The following is a 22,839-nucleotide window of genomic DNA, read 5'->3' on the forward strand; positions in this document are numbered from 1 at the left end:
TATAAGACTAGTCAAACTTATGGGTCAGTAATTTCCTGGGTCAGAAGATGATCCTTCTTTATGCAGAAGAAGGACGGTTGATGTCCTTCACTCAATCTGGACAAAGTCAGTGTTCATTTCTAAATGTTCCTCAACATTTCATTGGATTATTGCATGGATCATGTGGCTAAGGAAGAAGACAGTAAGGGCCTTAGGTCAAAAATAATTCCTCACTAAAGAATGCTAACCTCACTTTATATGGACACACAATCAAAGGCATAAAACATATTAGAATGTAGATTACTACCATGTGCTTAGAGACACAAAATCTATATGGAAGGTTTTCGAACATAATGAGAAACAACTCAACATAATTAATCAAAGATTGGAACAGCAAAGCAAAACCTTGCAGGAACACAGACTGTGGACCACATTTCATTATAACCTATTAGAAGAGCTAAACCTGTGGAATAAAAAGCTTGAACTTAAGCTTCGTGATATGGAAAATCGTCCATACAACAATCTGTGTTTAGTCAATATGACAGAGGGCAAAGGTAGTAGATGTTATAAACCAGGAAAAGTGGTTGCTGAGTTGACCATCTGTAGTGGAGGATATAGAACCCATCATATCAGCATGAAATGCAAATCTAGTTACCTACACCACTTTGTAATGCACTTTCTAAATATTGTTGATATACAAGCTCTGAGAAGATCTAAAGAACTGCTGCCAAATTCTAGGATAACATTTGTCTCTGGATTATTACATTAGCATAAAGTATTCATCCCTAACCTGAAGAGATTCAAATGTTATGGCTTTTCTGTGCAGTTGAAGTTTCAGCCATGCTTAACATGCACCAGTGAATTAGAGAGACAGAGCCCTGACAACAGTCTGGGGAACCTGAGCTTGGGTTGCAGCTTGGGCACTTGATGTTAGTGTTACAGGAGGTTGGGTGTACAAATCCTGGTGAAAGGGTTGGTTGACTTCGGTCTGGTTATGCCCACTGCTCCATTAGATGATCTAGTCTTAGCTGGGATAGTACATTGGGTCATGAGTAGAGTCTGAAATACAGGTATAATTTACAGCTATTGTCTCTTTGGTTAAACACATTTTACTATATCAGAGAGATGCATAACACGATTATCTTTTACTAAAATTCAGAAGCATAATCATGGCACTCCATGCAGTGCATAACAGTTCAGACATTTAACTGGTTTGTTAGATACATTTCTTTTAAATCATGCTACATAATATCTTCTTCCTCTACTACTCTAGATTATCTGTTGAGTTACCCCCCATCTTTAGGGAATGAATGAGTTCAAGTCTGATTGGGAAGAGCTTGATGGTAGGCAGGCAGTGGGAGGCAAAGATATAAATGTTTCCAGCCATGCTGCAGGTGAAGAAAGGAAGACAGGTTTTGATATTTAAATACCACAAGGGAGCAGATTCCAACTTATGTATTACCCTTAAAACCACCTATTCTCAAGCTATAGGAAGAAAGAGAAAGACTTACTAGACATAGCTCCACTTTTTGTCAAGATCTCCAGGGAAAATCCTCAATGGGCAGAAGTCTAAGGGACTGCAATCATAGGTTTATAGGAGGTTACTAGGCTATTGGCCCTAGGGCCTTTATAAGCTTAGCCATGTTATACCCTTGCACCCTTATTGACCAATTTGCTTGGTCTATATTTACAGCAGAAATCTATGATCAGCACTGACTGACCTTATTCAAGAGGGACACAGGTGACATCCCGTGGTAAATTTATAGTCTCCCATCCATTTTTCTAAGTTATGCTTAAATAGGGTCATTGAGGAGCAGTTTTATGTGAATTGGAAGTTTGTTCCAGAGGAGTGGCAATCTCTGGGAGACATATCTATCTCTCCAGCATGTCCTGTTAATGTCACAGGCTAGGTTAAGATCACTAGAATGAGTGAATTTTGTCCCATTTGACTTGCAGATGTGCAGCATTTCCATTAGGGCAGGATCCAAGACTGCTCTGTAGGCCAGGCACAAGTCACCTCTCAGCAGTCTATAATATACATAGTACAGTGACAGGGCCTTCAGTCTGTCCATGTAGGAAGTAAATGTACAGAATTCCTCTCCTCTACAAAATGTGTGAATGAAACTCAGTATAATAGTACTCAGAATCGATATCAGAATCTTGAAGATTTAGTGGAAGAATCTAGAAGTGAAGAAGATATGTAATTACTGATCTTAGGCACACACTCTATTAACAAGCTCAAGCAGCTAGGAAAACAACAAGCTTGGACTACTCTGATTAAAACTAAAACTGCTGTTACTACAGGGGTTGCTCCAACCTGAACTTTGAAGACACATTTTATCAGCACTGGTATTCTTTGTTGCTTGCTGCATTTTTGTCAGGTATAACATTTCCATGTGGTATTGATAGGGCTTGAATTGTTATGGATTCTCTGGCTCCTACATGTGTTGAAGGTTAAGAACTAAACATGTTTTGCATGATCTAGTTATGTCTGTCAGTTACCCTGCAGTTACATACCACTACAACCTAGTTAGAATAATGTAACTCTGTATGCTTGAAACTTTCTGAGCAAGGATATTTGGAGTGTGACATACTTCATTTGGTTCACAACTATACTCATGTGATACTGAGGAACTTTATACATTTTTTTTATATTTTTGTATTCATTGGGGGAAGTGGTCTTACATAATATTGCTTTTGTTTGTGTTTTGTAGGCTACTGGCTTTGTTTTATTTGTCAGCATAGTCTTGGTTCTCTACGCTAATCACTTGCAATGGTACAGTCTACTACTACAATGACATGGGCTGTCTCAATCTATGTAGATGGTCCCACTGATAAGTCGTAACTGGGGTTTCCCTATCTGGTGAGGTCACCACAGTAATGGGGAAAGCTGTTTCAGGTGATGAGGCAGCTTCATTAATATACTTCATCTGTTGACATTCCAGTCTAAGTGGGCACTCCTAAGTGAAGGCAATCATTTCACTGTTAAAACTGGATGCTTGTTCTGTATAAAAGACATGGCATAAATTGAGTGGCAGCCATAGATATAATGCAGGTTTTCATCTCTTGTGGACTTCCTGTGCTATGTGCTATTCTTTATACCATGGGACTTCGTTGCTACAATTAAGCAGAGAGTTGTCTTCATTTAAGGAATACTAGTAAACCTATCATTCTTTCTAACAATAGTCTAGCAGAACATCTTAATCCTGGTTTTACTGTTGCAGCTTTTTGATAAAGACTGCAAAAAATGGAAAGAAGATTAAGCTCCTCTGTTAGTGAGAATGAATGGGATAATGTTATTTTTAGTTGCAGTTAACCTTTAGTAGTTCTCTGCCATTTCTTTTTTCAAAAAGCTGCATTTTGACTGTGCCCCCCCACCCCCTCATTTTATATACATTAATAGCTCAGAGATGCCAACATCTAGTCACTGACTACTATGACATGCTTTGGAACTGTATTGATGACAAGTATGGCTAACAGGTCATTGTGTTGCCACATTTGCAGTTAGAGCTGCTGTCCTGCCCTAAGGGACACTAAGTTCTGGTTACTTCGGATTTATAATACCTCACACAACCTGAATAGTACTGTGATATTGTGGTGGAAGCTGTTATTTTTGAAATTTTGGAAAGTCATTCCTACTGACCTCACTTCAGACCTGCACTGTTATATTATTAAACTTAAAATGCTGCAAGAGGATAAAATACTAACTCTGAAATGTGATGAATGTTTAGTCTGTGCTCTTATTCTACTTGGACAATAATGACTGGTGTAGACCCCTCTCTGAGGCATAGATAACTAAATACCTGATTAGAATCACAATGACCCCCATTGTGATTAGTGACTCAGGAGCTAGAAGGGCTGGACTGACAGGATGGGAGTGAGTTGAAGTTGCAGGTTCACCCATCCTGGTAGGAGGGGGTGGGTCTGGGTGATGTCCCATGTGATCTGTAGGTGCTACACCCATGCAGCAGATGCCTGATGAAAACATTCTGCCTCTGTGTTGACTGGGAAAGCCAATGTGTAGAGGCATGCTTTCTGCAGCAAGGTGACATGTAAATGATGCTTGATATAACCACCACAGGAAAGGGGAAGCTGAAAGGGGGAAGGTAGGCTTTTCTGTCATACTTGAAAGATGGCCCACTCTCTACCACCTGACTGTTACCAAAGGGGGAACATATGGGTGAATTATGCACCTGGGCAGGAATGAATGAGCTGCAGGACTCCTGTCTAGTGTAATGACACCTGGCTCCTTTCACTTACAAAACAAATTAACCAGTTGGTTAAGGTAATGGAACCATCGCGTGATATGATGCAGGAGAGAAAAATGACTGAGTGTGCTGTTAAAGTCTTGATTTTTTTTTTTAAATATTTTTTTTTATTTTCAATAAAAATAACATTTACATAATATTTTTAAATATCATTTTAAACAACTATATACAATATTTACAATAGCCTGACTTTCAATTATATACACTGTATGTTATTAAATATAGAATTAACAGATCAGTTATCAGAGATACAATATTGATTATCACAGAGTGTCCAACAAAAATATAACTTTCTTCCAGGGATTATTTACCAATGGCCTGGGATAGATTCGTAGTTCTTTGATTTTTATTTCCATCAATGCAGTTGTCTTCAGTAAAGTGTAGAATTCTTCCAAGGTCAGGGGTGTATTTGAATTCCACCTTCTGGTTACGCATTTCCTAGATATAACAAGTATTGTCCATAACAAATACATATTTGTCTTATTTAGTTAGGGACCTTCATTTACATTTAGAATTAACAATACTTTAGTTAAGGCAAAGGATTCATTAAATAAAGCTTGTAAAAAATGATTGATTCCATTCCAATATGATTTAATTTTATTACATTCATAAAAAATATGAATCCAGTCTGCTTTATTTAAATTTTCACACCTCCAGCAAAAACCATTTGTAGTAGTACTGATCTTTGTAATTCTATCTGGTGTTAAAATGCTCTATGTAAGTATTTCCAGTTAAATATTTTCCAGTACTGTGTGTTAGAGGTGTAATTAACTGATAGTAAGATGTTAGTTTTAATTTCTTCTGTTAACTGCAATGACTGACCTTTTGTTAAGAACTGCCAGTATGATGGTTTGGGAATTGTTTTATATGTTATTAACTCTTTATATAGATTTGAAATGGAATTTTTCTTTTCACAAATATATATAAATTCATACAGAAAACTTATTAGATTTGGAATATCTTTAAATGAGGAATTATTAATTAATCTGCATAAATCTTGAGTGTACATTAAAATGCTTTGTAAGGTTAACCAGTCCTGTGTTGGAATATTGTAAGCAGTTTTTATCATATGTATATCTAAAACATTTAATTTATTTACACATTGAAACCAGCATAAGAATCCATTTTGTTCCCAGGAGGTTATTGTTTCCCTATATATTTTGTGAGGAAAGTTCTTAGTGATGGTAAATTGGGTTAAAAGGGATCTATGTTTGCATTGATACGTTTCCTAAAGGAATTGATGTAATGATTAATCAGTGTTGTTTTAGAAGGTTTTGTTATATTATATTGTATACTTATGCATAGTATGTGCCAGGGTTTGTTTGATTTGTCTACTATTAATAATTTTTTAACAGATTAAATTAATTTGTTAATATACCTGTTGTTAATTCTTTCCAGTTGGCAAAATAATTTGGGTTTGTCCAGTCTATTGTAGTTTTAAGCACAGATGCTTTTATATATGTTTCTATTTCTGGGAAGTTCAATCCTCCTTGTTTCCAGGGTCTAACGTGATGAGTTAGAGCAACTCTATTATTTTTGGGATACCATAAAAATTTTATTAAACATGAGTTTATTTCTTTAAGAATGCATCTTTCAGGAATTAACTGTATTGCTAATGCTACGTATAGCATTTTTGGCAATAAGACCATTATTATTAATTGCAATCTGTCTTCAAAAGTTAATATAATTTTGTTCCACTTTTCTATATATATATTTTTATTGTTTCAATAATGTTTTTATAATATATTAATATTGTTTCGTTTATATTTTCGCTGAACACTATTCCTAAATAATTTAGCGTAAGTTCTTGTTTTCCTATGATGGATTTATCTGTAACTTGTAGTTCTTTTTTCTTATTTAAAAATAGAAATTTTAATTTTGATCTATTAAAGTGTAGACCTGAAATCTTATAAAATTTCTCCATTACTTCTTCTAGCTCTTCTAATGACTCTCTGGAGTTTGATAGGGTTAATAAAATATCATCAGCAAAATTCATTATTTTAGATATGTACTGGTCATAGACTTCTATTCCTTTTATTCCTGCATTATTGCATATTATTTCTGCAAGTGTTTCTATAGCCAAAGCAAATAAAATAGGAGAAAGGGAGCATCCTTGTTTAGTACCTTTTGTTATATGGATGGATTCTGAGGTGAAAGGACCTAATTTAATGTATGCTAAGTTATTAATATATATGTTTTGTAGCAATAAGATGAAGGGAGGAGGAAATTCAAATAATGCTAAAGTTTTAAATAGATATCCCCATTTGAGGGAATCAAAGTTTTTTTTTCTATGTCTAATCCGATTACAAGAGTTTCTCTATCTTCTTTATTCACATAATCTATAAGATTAAGTATCCTTTTAATATTATCATGTGTGTGCCTGTTATATAAAAATCCTGTTTGATCATTATTAATTGTCTTTGAAAGTGGTATTTTCATTCTGTTAGCTAGTATTGACATGAATATTTTGTAATCATTATTCAGTAATGATATAGGTCTGTATGAGGTGCAAAGGTCTGATGGTTTATTATCTTTTAGAATTGGTGTTATGACAGAATATTTCCATGAGGGTGGTATTTTTGCTTCTGACTGGACTTCTAGCAAAGTTTTATAAAAAAGGGAGATTACTGTTGAAGGGAAGAGTTTGTAAATTTCCGTAATTATACCATCTATCCCTGGAGCTTTGTTAGATTTACTTTCTTTTATCTTGTCAACAATTTCTTTGTAGGATATAGGTTTTTGGAGGTCTAGTTTTAAGTTTTCAGGAATTTTTTTATATTGATAAGGTTTGTATCTAAGTTTATTTGGTTGGTATCTAAATCTTCTTTTTTGAAGTGTTCCATATAATGGAACCAAAATGCTTCAAGGATGTCTCCTATATCTGATACTTTTTTCCCTTTCTTTTCATGATATATACTACTAATGTTATTTGCTTTAGATTGTATTTTAATTCTTGTAGGTAAGTTATGTAGATATCTGGGGGAGGTAGCTAATGAGTTTATTTTAGATTTTTCCAAGGCTAGACAAGTTTTGTGTGCTAGAATTTCATTATATTTTTAATTTAATTCCTTTATTTCTTTTTTGACTTCTGGACAATTCTGATTTTTTTTTTAGATTTTGCTGTCAAGAGTCTGGTTTGCAAGTCTAATGATTCAGATTCCCACTCTCTATCTTTGTTTTTCTACCAACTAAGGGTCTTACCAAATAAATACGATTTTAATGAGTCCCAAACCATGACTCTACTGATTTCTGTTGTATTATTAATTTCAAGAAATAATTGTAGTTCTGACAACATCCACGGTCTGAATTCTTTAATTTTCGTGATATATGATGGAATTCTAGTTGAGAGGATTAAAGGTGTAAACTCCATTTGGAGCTTTATTATCAGAGAGTCATGACTTGAGAAGGGGCATGGAACTATTGAGAAGTTGAGGATTTTTGTTTGTAAATCTTGAACTACGAGTAATTTGTCTATTCTGGTTTGTGTTCCAAATCTATGGTCTTTATGGGAAAATAATAAGGATTTATCATCTTTTACTTTAAAAGTGTCAATTAAATGAAATTAATCAATCCATTTTTTAAGGATTTTGAAATAGTTGCTATGCAAAAAGACTTCTTGGTGGTTTCAGAAGCTCTTAAGGTACAATTAAAGTCTCCTCCCAGTATAAGATTTCCATTATAATTGTTGGAAATAAAATCTAGGTGTTTTTTAACTATTCCTGCTCCAATTCCTGGGAACCAATAGAGATTAGCTAAGGTCCGTATTCTGTTATTAAATTGAATTATAACAAATGCTAGTAGATCTTCTTTGTCTTCATATTTATAAATAATTTTTGGAGTGATTATATTTTTCTTCCAGGGAATTGATACTTCCTTTGTCTTTGTTCTATAGAAGGATTGAGCTAAGACTGTATAGTCCTTAGGGTTCCAAATACAGCTATCATTAGTCTTAAAATGTGTTTCCTGGAAAAAATACTACTTGTGCCTTATTTAGATTTAAATATTTTAGTAAGTTTGATCTTTTATTTGCATTATTTAAGCCATTAGTATTTAATGATAAGAATGTTAAATCCATTTCAGGTTATTGTTGGAAGAAACTTTTTGCTTCTTTTATTTTTTTTCATTTTGATTATAGCAGTTATACCATATTCTCTGATAACATTGGGTATTATTTTTATGTGTGTAAACTTGGGAGTGTAATTTAATGTTTTTTCTTCTTTAAATATAAGTAGGGTAAAATTCTGGTCAGGCTTTAAAGAAGTACTTCTATAAAACATTAATTCTAAAGTATCAAATACAAGTAATATGAATTTCCCATTAAACATGGAATGAAAGTCATTCCTAATCCAATAGATAAAGATATATCTATTAGATTATCACTCATACCTTTAACCAACAATATCAACTGAGCTCCATGTGTTAAATTATTATATGGAGAATTTTCTTAAAAGAGATATGAAATTCTATATTATTCTATTATTGTTCCATGCGGTAGCATTGTCGCCTCACAGTATGACGTTGTCCTGTTTGATTCTCAGCTAGAGCGTTTTCTGTGTGGAGACATGCATGAATGGGCATACCTTCGTTGAAGATTGTGTGTCAGAGCTGGCAACTCGGCATGTAAAAATCTACTGCCAATCATTAGCGGACCGGAGTTCCGCTGTGGTAACCCCTAACCGGGAAAAGCCAAAAGACACAACAACAACAAAATTATTTTATATATCAGGATGGAATGTTAGTAGTGTAAACAATTATTATGTTGACTTAGAAAATATCCAATATTTAGTTACCCTTAAGAGATCCCAAACATGTCAGATATGTCATTTTTAATAAATTAAATGCAACAGAGGAGCATATACTAAATAAGCCAACAACAAATATATTATTACTAAAATAATTTGACTAAAAGGACTCTACAGGAGACAATGAGTGACTACCAATGAAATATGAATTTACTGTAGGTATACTGTCTTCCTTTACTTTCCCACTCTTCAGCTCACCAACTTCAACTTACACTTATGAAAAGACATGGCTTATCAGTGGTATCCTGACTCAGAGTAGAGGTGCCCTACATTTTAGTACGCAGTGCTTTTACATATTTACAGATTTACAAAGCAGAGTCTAAGAATGGACTATGATCACCCTGACAATTCCCATCCTGCATATGGCACCTCCTGCTTCCTGAATGTGTAATCACATCAGGTCTAGAATGAATGTGACGGTACCTATATGGTAATCAAGACTTACCTTAGATAAGTATTAATCAAATAGTATTTAGAGCATCTTAGAGAGTTCTCGGGGCAGTTAGAATACTCTTAAGCCTCTCCTCCCTTGACCAAAAACTGAGATTTCCCTTCTCTTTCTTTCCCTTGTTTTAAATTAGTACTAATAAAAGAAATTCAGCAAACATAGGTAAACAGAAATAGTATTCAGTAGTCTATCTTGTACATGACTCACAATCCATTAAACAAATCAGTGACTAACATCTCTTTAGTAAACATTATAAAGACAAATTAGAAATAATTTCCTAGCTCTTTAAATTTTCTGATAAAGCAAAAAGTTAACAATAAGCTATTTTAACTAAAAGTATAAAGCATTTAAATTTTTCCTTGCATGTATACATTTCTACTTATATTGTAGTGTCAATAGCTGTCTTTGAAATCTGTACAATACTTCACTTCTTTAAATCATTCCTTTTTCAGTTGAGGTTTTGTTTTCAAAACGGCAACAATATTTCAAGGGCACAATTAATATTTAGACTGATGTTTCAAATAAATAACTTGTCGGTTGCCAATTGAGTTAGTTTAGAATGTAAGATTAGTGCAAATATAACATTTTGCAAAAATAATATGTATTTTTTCGTGTGGTCTAGAGACTGTCATATGCAAGTGACATATATAATGTAGCATATATGGAGCAGATAGCTTATGGATTCAGGTTGTTAAAGTAAATTATGCTTACTAATTAGGCAGTTTCATTTAAATTCACAAGTAATTTGGGGACATTTCAGTTGATTATCCAGGAATGTGTAGTCCAATGTGAGTAATTGAGTCCACTTTTCCACATAAACATATGTCCCAATTCATTAAACTAAGCAGAGTCTAACATCTGTCTAATAATCATTATAAAGACAAAGAATAGTAATTTCTTAGCTCTTCAAACTTTCTGATATCGCAAAATGTTGACAGTAAGCTATTTTAACTGGAAGACTAAAACATTTCAATACTTCCTTATGAATATATAGTTTTACTTTTACTGTAGTGTCAAGAACTGTCTTTGAAATCTATGCATTACTTCACTTCTTTCAAGTCATTCATTTTACAGTTCAGATTATATTTTGTCAAAATGTCAATAGCATTTCAAGGGCACATTTAATATTTAAACTGATATTTTAAATGAATAGCCATCAGTTGCCAAGTGAGTTTGTACAGAGTGTGAGATAAGTGCAAAGATAACATGTTGCAAAAAGTAATATGTATATTTTCATATGTTCTAGAGACTGACATTTTCAAGTAACATATAAAATGTAACTTTTACAGTGCAGACAGCTTGTGAAATCAGCATGTTAAAGTGAGTAATACTTTTTAATAAAGTAGCTACATTTCAGTGCACATGTAGTTTGAGAACATTTCAGTTGTGTTTCCAGGAATATGTAATCCTATGAGGATAAATCATAAAATATTTACAAATAATCCTATTATGTATTTATTTTACCTTGTTTAGATTGTTTTTCATTTTAATAACTAAACATTACTTTTCCTTATTATTTGTTATCTGTGAGGCTAAATGCACTTCACAGATTCACAGTGTCCTTAGAAACTCCAGCAATTGTTTACTGTTGCTATGGCAACACAAATAGAATGTGAAGAAAGCTTCACTTCTCTTAACAAACAGTACATTTTCCCCTCCTTTTTTATGTATTTGTTAATACTAAAAGGAAATAATTCAAAGGACATATGTACATGAATGGAACATTTCAGAGTTAATCATGAACATGTCCCCAATCCCAATAAGTATAACAGTGACTATCGTTAATCTAATAAATATTGTAATAATTAATTAAGTTCACTATTCCAATTAGTCTACCTTAAAACTAGATTATTTTATACTATTATTTATCTATGTATAGATAGTGAGTTATTAAATATATGCAGACTATATTAGTATAGTAAATAGGAGAGAATTTAGAAATGGAGACAAGATGCAGTTAAAATAAATAATGAGAAAAGAGAGAACAGAGAAAGAAAATAAAAAAATTAACAGAAAATACACATATACTATGTATGTTGATTTATAGTATAAATATTTTATGTGCTATATAACCCTCCTTCTGTGAAAGAAAAGTACCCAGTTTTCAAAAAATATAAAGATTCCAGTAGTTATTTACCTTTGTTTTAAAATTCCAAGCAGTAAAATTGGTCCTTTAAAGTAATGTTAAAACAATTCATATCATAGTAGATGCTTTGAGAGATTTGGCTGTAACAGTATCAGTCTTTTGCTTCTTCTTTTTTACATCTGTCTAGACATTTGTTTCTTTTGTTCTCTTGAGAGAAGGTGACATCCAATCCATATCTTCCGGTAAAGTAATCACAATATTATTAATGTTTTAATAAATGAAGAGCTTCCTCTAAGTCAATAAAAGTCCTCATCTCGTTGGCATACAGTATTCTTATCTTAGCTGGATATACAAGTTGCGCCTTGATGTTATTTTGTTTCAGAAACTTTATCATTGGCCACACTTTTTTCCTTTGTTCCATTATTCTAGATGAATAGTCATCATCAAATCTTATCAGGCTCTGTTTATATTTTAGAGGTGCCTTCCTCCAAGCAGATCTTAAAATCAGTTCCTTGTCCAAGTATGAAAGAAATTTGATAATTATTGACCTAGGAGGAGAGTTTGAGTTAGTGGCAGGTTTCCCAAGAGCTCTGTGTGCCCTTTCAATGCCAAAGGAAAGTCCTTCTATTAAATTTAAAAAGTCAGGGATCCAGCTTGATAAAAAGGAAATAATATCCTCACCTTCTGTGTTTTCAGGTAATCCAGAAATCCTGATGTTATTTATTCTCTCCCTATTTTCCAAGTCATCTACGTTATTAACCAACCAAGTGTTTTGTTTAAGAAGCATTTCTTTCTGTTTCCTCTTCCTTAAGTCTGCTTTCTAAGTCATTTAGAGAAACCTCCATTCCTGTTATCCTTGTCTAGTGTTGTTATAGCATTTCCTTGAGGGTGTCAGCCTGTTTTTGACTACTTGTTTTAAGATTTTCCAGGTTCTCTTTAAAATCATCCATCTTCAAAGACAACTCCTACAGGGTAGATGCCATCTGTTGTAGTTCCTTCTTTAAGCCAACATCCTGGTGAGAATTCTTTGAGTTGCTCATTTTGACAAGTGAATATATCTCCAAGCTTTTTGACATGAAATTATTTGTAAAACTTCACCAAAGTTTCTAATTATATAAATTAGTCCTTTATCTATCAGATTTTATACTTTGAAGAAAAAAAAAAGAATATTTTTTCCTGTCTTATTTAACTAGTTACATGGAGCTCTAAAATACTGCTGCTTTCAGTTAGCCATTCAGGCTCCGCCCTCCAAAAAGTCTTGATTTTTGACTGGAAACAGACTGTCTACCCTGCTTGAATTACTTTTGAATTCTTAGTAATTCTGAATAATATTTCAAATTATATATTTTTCATTATTGTTTTGACTTAGGATGAGTTTAAGTTCATTACTTCTACTACCATTATCTGATCTGTTTAATATACAGTGATTAACTATATATATATATATATATATATATATATATATATATATGGATTGAAAATCTTCCACACAGAGAAGTTTTTTACACTGTTTTCTTTTTGTACATTTACTAACATTATGTTTATTGTACAGTTTTTAATTGCTGTTCCAGTTTGATTAAATTCTTTAAAAAAACTTTTAAATGGTAACATTAAAAGACATTTACTTGAAGTGCATGCAGCCTAACCGTGAGATGAACTGGCCCAACTGTCTGCCAACCACATTTACAGATATTATTTTAGTGAGACATACAAAATCAAAATGTCAAAGAAAGAAAATTACTGACTACCATGTTCTTTAAGAGGCAATGCCCCTTATACCACAAATATACCACCTTCTTAAATATTATTAACACTCTTCTTGCACAACTGCAAACTGCCCTCACTGTAGTTGAGGCATTACAATTTAGTAGTATGCATTGCACACCAGTGAGCCTTGAATGAATAAAAAGATTCCCCAAGAAGATCAATTTAGAAATGTTACAAGTTTGTTTGATTAAGAACTCTGGAATTTCATGTTGAGGATGTCTGGAATCTAACTTTGAATACTGCACAAACAATTAAAAGCAATCAAGTGTCCAACCTATAGATTTATTTTATATCAGAATAAATTGGTGTCATTCAGAAACTATACAAGTATACTAGCTCTGTACATGAGCACTTCAATATTCACATTTCAGAAATAAAATTGTAGTAAAAAAAATATAGACAGGCCCAGTCTGTCACCTCACATTATTTTGAATTGGGGGCAGGGCACTGAAGCAGGACCTGAATGGCTGGGGCAGGCAGTGTGCCAGTTTCTTTATTATTTTTTTATTTATTTATTTTTGCTCTTCAATGGAAGAATTGGGGGCAGGGCATAGATCTAACTGTAATAAGGCACTCAATTACAATGTATGGCAGTGAAGTTTTTTTTTTTTGTTTTGTTCCTCACTGAAGAGCTGAGGTGGGGTGCGGGTTCACCATAGCTGGCTTTAGGTACCAGCGAACCCTGTGGTTGCTAGAAAGTTATCTTATCTTGATATTTTGTAACATGCCTGTCAAACCAAAAAAAGCTAGGACATCAATCTTGTATACTTAATAAACCAGGTGAGTAATAATGCTTTCTTATATCTCCTTTAAAATTCAAAAATATCTTTGCTTATAGTAATAATGTTTTATCAAGCAAGGGCTTTCACAATTCCATTAAATATTTTACCACTAACATAGTGTCCATGGCTTAGTTAAACCCTGCTGGTGGACATTTTCTACACTAAAAGTAACAGCATAGCCCGCTTTAGGTACCTGCAATACATGTGGTTGCAAGGGGGCTCCCTTAATCATCTTTCACTGTGTGAGAGCCCCACAAAAGCTGCTGCTGGTTGAGGAAAATGAGGAGAAAAATGTATTAATTTCATGATTATTCTGTTTAACCTGAACAGGCTGTGCTATGACCCAGTTAGGATAAAGCTGATAATGAACATAAGCAAGGTAACCACTAGAGAGATCAGCAGCCCAGTGTGACCAGTGTCAATGCATACCTTGGTTTTAAGAAGAGCTAATACTTCTGATCTTCAGGGATGGTTTTCTCTTTTAGGGAGTTTTATAAATACTTGCAGAATAACAGATACTGTAACTCTCAACGTCTTCACTGAAGAATTCAGCGCAATACCAATAATAGCAGAATAAAGGCTCAAAATCAGAAACAAATTTTAAATATTACTCTGATTCAATGAAAAAGATAATAGAATAACACATTTTGTATCAACATTTTTTTTGGACATTAACTATAAAACTCTAATGTCTGGATTTATTGACTGTCTGTAATCCCGAATGATTTACAAGCAAATCAAACTTGTTACAAAGGACAACAAAATTATGTGTAAAATCAGGGAAGGTCTGTGAAATCAGGGACAGTGACAGGTTTGCATTACTCCTCACTGAGGTAAATAAAAGTGAGCCATCCCTGCTGCTGTTTGACGACTGCTTAGCAGTCACTGATCTGATGTGCTGGTACCAGTGTTGCACAATGTATTGCTGAAATAATATATAATGTGTGTGTGTGTTTGTGAAAATGTTAGTGAGTTTTATCTTTGCACATACGCAATAATGCCAGGACGCATACATTATTCTTCTGAGTGTCAGTAAAAACTGTAGCAAACAAGAAATTATATTTCAAAAGTAAGTCATAAAATGTATTCCAGAACATTCAGACACTTAGATCTTCTAAGACTCTGTGGGATCCCTACTCCCCAGACTGTATAAATGGATACAGAGGGCTCTCTTAATCACCATTGACTGTGTGGGGACCCCACAAACACTGTTGTTTGAGGAAAAATGAGGTGAAAAAATATATATATTTTTTTTCTGATTATGCTCTTTAACCTGAGCTGGGCTGTGATATAACTCTATTAGGATAAAGCTGATAATGGCCTCTGCTCTCAACTGCACCCATTCTAAAACCAGCCTCGTTTGGATGTGTGTGTACAGAAAGCTGCTGTAGGTTATATGGGGAGGGGGGGTTGTGGTGTTTTTCCTCACAGTCAAATCTCAGAGGTGTGCATATGAGGTCATTAAAACTTGTGTTTGGACTGAGGAGAGTGTGGTAATTGTTTCTTTTACTTTTTTCACATACCTCAGGGTGTACAAAGAAGATTACTACAGCTTATGTAGGAACATCAAAGTAGAATACATTACTATAATCATTATGTTTTCACTCTCACAATCACACTTAGGACATATAAAGGTAGCTGCCTTTGACAGTTTGGGTTGAAGAGTGAGGAGACCTACTATGTATATGTGTATCAGCAGTTCCTTGAAATACACGACTGTGGCAATTTGAACCTCTGCCTTCATCCCAGTCTAACACCAGAGGGATGTATAAACAGTCTTTTGGGGGGAATTGGAAGGCAGGCAGTTCCCAGATAGGACCTGTGTATCCAGACAACAAAGTTGTTAGTTTATTGTGAGCTACTGTTTTGTCATCTTTGCCTTGAGTACAAATTATGTCTTCCTTGAAAGAAAAAAAAACCCATAAAACTGAAATTCTTATCTTATTTCCTAAATGGTTATTACGGTACTGTCTGTGCTCAGGAACTGTATGTTGAAAGGATGCAATGAAAACTAAAGCTGAACAGCAACACAATTTTTTTACTTAATCATAATTTCTGTTCAAGCCATTATTGGATGGAAAGGTGTGTAAAAAGAAAAAAAAACTTTAAAATGCACTTCAGAGCATGTAGAAAGTTATAGCTTCTTGAAAATGTTAAAAAGTAAGGCAAAATGTGAGAAAAGGAAGAAAAAATGTAATGTGCATGGTATGGGGAGCCCACGATGGGGAGGGGGGAGAGACTGGAGGCTATTGTGTGTATGGGGAAGGTCTGAAACAGTAGGCCTAGGGCACCATTTCACTTAAGTCCAGACCTGTACATAGAGTTGCTGCAATATATCATTGCTGCAACTAAATACCAGTAACTGTAAATGTCCCTTTTTGTGAGATGGGCCAACACAGTGTAGTACACAAGTCTTGTAATGTAAGAATATTGTAGCTAAATGTCAGACAGTGCATACTACTTCTAAAGGTTTGCAGCATGAACTAAAAGGCTGCTTAGGAAGGCTGGCAGTGACAGGGTGATACATAGACTGGAAGTGCCTAGGGGGCCCCCAGCTTGACATCTGCTGAGGGCCCCCAAAATGCTAACATCAGCCCTGGAGTTCACAGTATCAGCCCAGTGCACTGGTTAAACCAGCTATGTTTCTGCTACAGGTGTTCATATGTTTCAATTCCCTCTCTAAACCTAAATTCTTTGAACCCTCCTTAACCCTAAAACTCCCTTCCTGCTCTCTATTCCTAACACTTCCTCCCACTTCCACTTTTCCTTCCTCACAGTTGCTAACTCATATTCAAGTTCATGCATGAGCAGCACTCCTTCCCCACAGTTGCAAGTGACAAGCAGCTCAAGTCCCTGGCTTCAAAATACTGGCTTTTGAGGATTTGGGTCATGAACGCTTATACTAGAACCAATTTGATTTATCCCCCTGCCCAACCATTCCAGACAATGCAGACAAGCAAAACAATTCAATATGTAGATCTGTGTGAACTATGAAGAATGCAGTGATTAACAGGTAAAAGTTTATTATCATAAAGTTCTAACTTGATTTTTGTTTTCTTATATATTGTGGCTAGTATTAGAGCAGTATTTGATATGTAAGAGAAATTAAAACTGAATACAAAAGTTCAAAAACATTTACGTTCAGCAAATATATGTATCCCTGTTGCACAACAGTCTTTGTTAAACATGCAAAGGAGTAACAGAAGGTTTAGTTACTTAGAGTTACTCAGACATTTAGCAAATGCACAGGAGAAGATGCAAACAAGTAATTAATGTCAAAGTTGTCATAAGGAACCTTAATCTTAATGCTCTAAAATGAGAGTTAAACTGGTACAGATGAACAAAACATCACTTTACTGCTTAACTGAGTCAGATTCTTGTAAGTACATTTAAATTTCATGTCCACTGTACAATAAGCGTGATTGCGTACACATTTTTAGTGATTTACTTCTTTAAATAAATTTATATCCAAGTGAAACAATACAAAATCACATACCACCACAATTCATAATTTTTCGGACAGTGGTTGTGGACATAATCTTTCTACTTCTCAGAAAATCTGCTAGCTGTCCTCCGATTGGTACAATAATAGTCATCACCATGTGTGGAACAGCAGACAAAAGCCCAACCTATAATTGCAGAAAGGAATTAGTGCATATGTACGATTAGAAAACTGTGATATTACAGTAATTAATAAATTGTTCTGTCATTTTATCATAGAATAAATTCTAAACCCAAGCAGACTAAATGTTTTAGGTTCATAGGTTCATAGGTTGGTGCTAGGCTATCGGCCCTAGGGCTTATACAAGCCTAGCCATAACAATTCCCTGGCTATTTCTTCCCGCAGTATTTACTTCCCTGGACCCCTGTCTAGCAGGGCGACTGATGTGATCCCCGGGGTGAATTTCCTATCTCCCATCCAGTCATCAAGGTTGCTTTTGAAGAGGGCCAAAGAGGAGTTCTGCTTGACATGTATGGGCAGTCTATTCCCAGAGTATTGGGAGTCTCTGGGTCAGAAACCTATCCCTCCAGCATGTTTTGTTCATTGTGATGACAAGGTTTAGATCCCTGGAGCATGTGTCTGAGGGATTGGAATTTCTTTAAGTGTAGCATGTCCAACAGCTCTGGGTTTGACATGACCTTGTATGTTAAGCAGAGATCGCCTCTGAGTAGAGGATATGCAACAGAGTATAGGTGGAGTTTTTTTAGACAGTCAGCATAGGGCATCTGCTTTAGGCCTGTGATTCTTTTAGTGAGGTATTTCTGCGGCCTTTCCAGTTGTTGCAGAAGTCTTGAGAGGGACATACCAAAAAAGGCGTTGTATTCTATAATGGGTCTAATGAGGGATGAGTACAGTGGGACAATGAACTCCTTTTTTTCTAGATGAAAAGCCCTTAGTGATGAGGTGTGCCACAGAGAAGGATTTCCTGACTGTTGTGGGAATGTGGTTATCGAAGGTGAGACCACTGTCCACCTGTGTCCCTAAGTCTCTTATCACACTTTCGGTGTTTAGTGTACTGCCACCTATGTGGTAATTCACGGGTACATGTTTTTTCCCAAAGGGGATAACTATACATTTCTTGGCACTCAGCTTGAGCCCATGGCTCTGGCACCAAGCATTTGTTTCTGTAAGGCCCTTTTGTAGAATATCCACATCATTTGGGGATTCAATAATGGCTCCCAGTTTGCAGTCATCTGCGAACTTTGTTAGCCAGAGTCCCTTAGTATTAGTTTGTACTTCAGAGAAGTAGATGCCAAACAAGTAAGTAAATTATCACTTACTGAACTTATTGCTACTAATAGTATTTCTCAGTTCATACTTTATATCCAGATATTAGTAGGACCTCATTGAACTACTAATACAATAAGTGGTGTTTGTGCACTTCATTATATGTGCTTATAATTACACTGGGTATCATGACTCAGCGGCCGTGTTAGAAATGGAGCTGCCAAACACAGTTAAACAAAAGGCCGGAGTTGTTGATTTGGAGAACTGAGACAAAGCTGTCATCTCACTCTGAGATTACAACAAACTGGAGATTGATTTCTTGCCACCTAGGTATGGTAACCTTAGAGCTTGTTAACCTAGTTAATGTGAGTGTATGAGAGGGGTTTATCTCAAAATGTCAATGGTGGATGGAGCTTTAGTATTCATATGAAAATAAGTTTATGGTTATACATACAAAAAATGTAAGTTCCTTTAGGAACATTGCAGTTTTGGATAAAACTGGTTGCATGTATGGTTCAAAAACATTTTTTCAGTGAGCTGTCACTATATGCTAACTACAGTTTCTTCTTCCCATTTCTTTATATAATTTAATGGAGAAAAGAAAGATTAAGCATACAGTGGATGAAACTCTGCATGATGGGCACAGGATAAGTAGTAAATTCACTGGTGAAAAGAACAAGTCAGGCAGTGACTTGGACAGCACCACCGCAGGTCATGTGACTAAATGGGCCTAATAGAGTGCAGATAGCATGCTTGCAATGATGAATATTCACATGAGCAATGACTTGCTGGTGGGAGCACAGCTGAAACCCCAGATAAGAGCTACACAACATTTTCCCTACTATATTTATATATTAAATGGGAATGAAATGGCTGCATAGGTCAGGTAGGAAGGGGGCGAGCAAGAAGGGAAATACACAGAATGGTAAATGGAAAGGAAGTGTGGTGTGAGAAAGGGGAGGAATAATATATGTTTTGTGGGATGTGGGATGTCAGACCTCTGTGTTATAGAACAATAAAACCCTGTTTATGGTCCAGGCAACCCTGGCTTAATTATTCACTTGGGCGTCTGAGGTACTGTCATCAAGGATGTGCATACTCATACTTGGTAGGAGGACTCCCCATGCTAGATTTCTATTGGAGGCTGAGGAGATAGAAGGGGCATTGTCACTGGTGAATGAGACATTGTCTGAGTCACAGCAGAAGTGATATGATATGCCAGCATGCTCCACTGCACTTCTGTTTTAGAGTCAGTACATGTGTGTGCAGGGGTGGGGACATAGTTAGGGCATAAACAGAAAAAACACTCCAAAGCCATTTTGTGATGCTATCCCAGATCCTTGATCTCTTCATCTTCCCCAAATGTGGGTCAGGAGATCCCTGAAATTCACAATACATCACTCGCTAAAGAAAGGAACTATATTGCTCTATATGAAAATCTGATGTAGTAGGGGTACAGAGGACTGTAAAAGGTGGGGAGATTGAATGGATATGTGTTGTAGTTTGTAATTGTGTGGTTGTCCTGCTGCACCTTTCTGACAGGGGGATGGGGAGCTTTGGGGGTGAAATGGTGAATGACTGCATGACTGCAGACAGGGCACAGGTCCAGGCATCAGTAGCCTACCAGATGAATGGTTGAGGGTTTGTGACAGGAAGAGTTGATAAACAGCTCAGATGGAAAGGCAACATGTTAGAATATACATACTCTGCAACAGAGGTTTGGATGTGGCATATAGTGAATGGAGTAGAGTGTGGGCAGACACCTCATAACTAGAGTGCATATGTGGAACACACTTTGGTTTGGCTTTTCGGTGTAAGGTTAGTTTACAAGGCTGATAGGATGCATGTTGCAATACAGTCTGTCCCCATGCTGCTCAAATTGACCATTATTGAGAAGTGGCCTGTGATACTGGGATATAGCAGGCATGCTATCTTTTGCAATGCTGCTGTCACATGGTTGTGGGTATGATATAGATGATGATGCATATATTTGTGCCAATTCACTGAACGTAGGTGTATATTCACATATCTAGGAACAAGCATGGCAATAACGTAGCAGCAGGAGCTTGAGAAGTTCTCACAGACCATGTGCCAAGATTCATCCAGTCATTCAGCCAGGTCAGATAATCCATTCTACATCTTCATTCCCATCTTCACTGATATACCTGATGACAATTCCTATCACTGTGCCACTCTCCAGCTGTGCAAAAGATCACAATTGTGCCTTGCCTTCCCTGCTGTGTTAAATGTATTAGGCAATGTCTGATGCACAGTTTGGCCAGTCAAGACACTGTACTACATAGCCTGGATATAGTATAGAATGCTTCAGTTTTAATCTTTACTGTGCCTATTCTGGGCCATAGTTGTGGACAAGACACTGCCTCTTTGCTAGTGTCAGCAGTATCACTCACCTTAAGCTCTATTGTCATCCTTTGTGGCTGGCTCCTCGGAGGACTCCTAAACCAGCAATTCCTCTACTACAGGTTCCAGTCTGACTGGTCCTCCAGTGGCAATCCCCTACCATAGCTGTCTGTGTGTTACCATGTTGTACAGCACTGCACAAACAGCAAACAACTTGCTGCAGATCTCCATTGCATACTGCACTACACCACCAGAGTAATCTAGACAGTAGTAGTAGTATTTCAACAGTTCAGACATATGCTTGATGGTACTGCAGCTCTGCAGCAGTGTAGAGTTAGACATCATCTTAGCCATGCTCTGTGGCTTGTATATCAGTGCCATTAGCCATATTCCAAGGCATATCCAACATCACTAGTAAAATGTCCCTGTGGAATGTCACCTTGTACAAATAGCTAGTATAGCTTTGATATGTGCCAGATATAACTGTAAGGATGTCACTAATATACATTGTATATAATACCCTGTGCATTGCAATGTGGTTGCTGTCAATGACCCCCAGAACTTCAGGGAAATGGGTTATTTCTCAGAACACTTGCATAGTGGTGTTTCTCTCCTCTGTGCTCTATGAGAACTACATATGATCCTCCACATGCTACAGCATGGCATCAAGAAAATAGTAAATATTCATGAGCTGAATGCTTGTGATATACCCACCATGCATCTTGATGACCAGTAGAAGATTCCTGTAACAAGGAAAATTACTGCTACACATACCTTAGTCTTAAAAGAGATTGGCATTCCATGCATCCCATATGATTTTATGTGAGGTTAGAACATGAGCAGAAGCTCATGTATGGTGTCTCTGTCCACACAATATCATTCGACTATGCCCCTGCCACAGAGGTGATGCTTTATCAGGTGTGTTCAGACACATCTGTCCTGTGGAGGGTGACACCACACACACTGCTGTGAGCACTGGCTGTAAGAACTGCCCCTAATAACTACTGTTCTTCTAAAGCAAATGCTACATCTAACACATAAATGATTGTATTTTATTTGGACTTTATTCAGAGACCTTTAATTGGAAATTATCTATGGAGCAGAAAACTGAATGTAACTTCCTTCTTAATATATTCTAACTTTGTAACACAAACATTGCTGCAACATTAGTCTTATTGACCACATCATAAGAGAGCAATATATTTCATTTACGCATACTGATAATTCTGAAATGTAAGTATCCATACCTTATTTTAACCACTTATTTTTATGGAACCCCTAAACAAGAGTGGAACCAAGTATATATGGAGAAGTGTAATCTAACTTACCTTGCTAATAGGGAATCCAAATACCTCCTCAAAGTACGAAGGCTGACTTATAAGGAGTAGATAGAATGTCCAACTTCTGCAAAAATTTGCTACAATAATTGCGTAAACGGGCATTGATGTAAAGAACTTCTTCCATGGTGTTTTCATTTTCTAAAACAAAAAATTTTCCCCGTGCCTTAATACAGTGTATTCCAAAGTTGGTTTTCATGTACAGCATGAGGTAGGAGGTAGGCACTTAAAGCATTAAAATAACTTAAGTCTGAAACATAACACATACCAACAAACAATT

At 35.7% G+C, this 22,839-nt stretch overlaps 1 protein-coding gene across 1 annotated transcript in view; it reads right to left on the minus strand.

The window, feature by feature from the left end:
- The window catches only part of SLC17A8 (solute carrier family 17 member 8), a 530,762-nt gene that overhangs the window by 126,375 nt on the left and 381,548 nt on the right, over positions 1–22,839 (minus strand). Inside the window, exons 8-9 of the mRNA XM_044087789.1 lie at positions 22,551–22,700; positions 17,629–17,761 (exon numbers count right to left, since the gene is read on the minus strand). Coding sequence (XP_043943724.1) covers positions 17,629–17,761; positions 22,551–22,700 — 283 coding nt within the window. The remainder of the gene's footprint in view (positions 1–17,628; positions 17,762–22,550; positions 22,701–22,839) is intronic.

The sequence above is a fragment of the Protopterus annectens genome, chromosome 11.part0 (assembly GCF_019279795.1).
Source record: "Protopterus annectens isolate FY-2018-M chromosome 11.part0, PAN1.0, whole genome shotgun sequence".
NCBI lineage: Eukaryota > Metazoa > Chordata > Ceratodontiformes > Protopteridae > Protopterus > Protopterus annectens.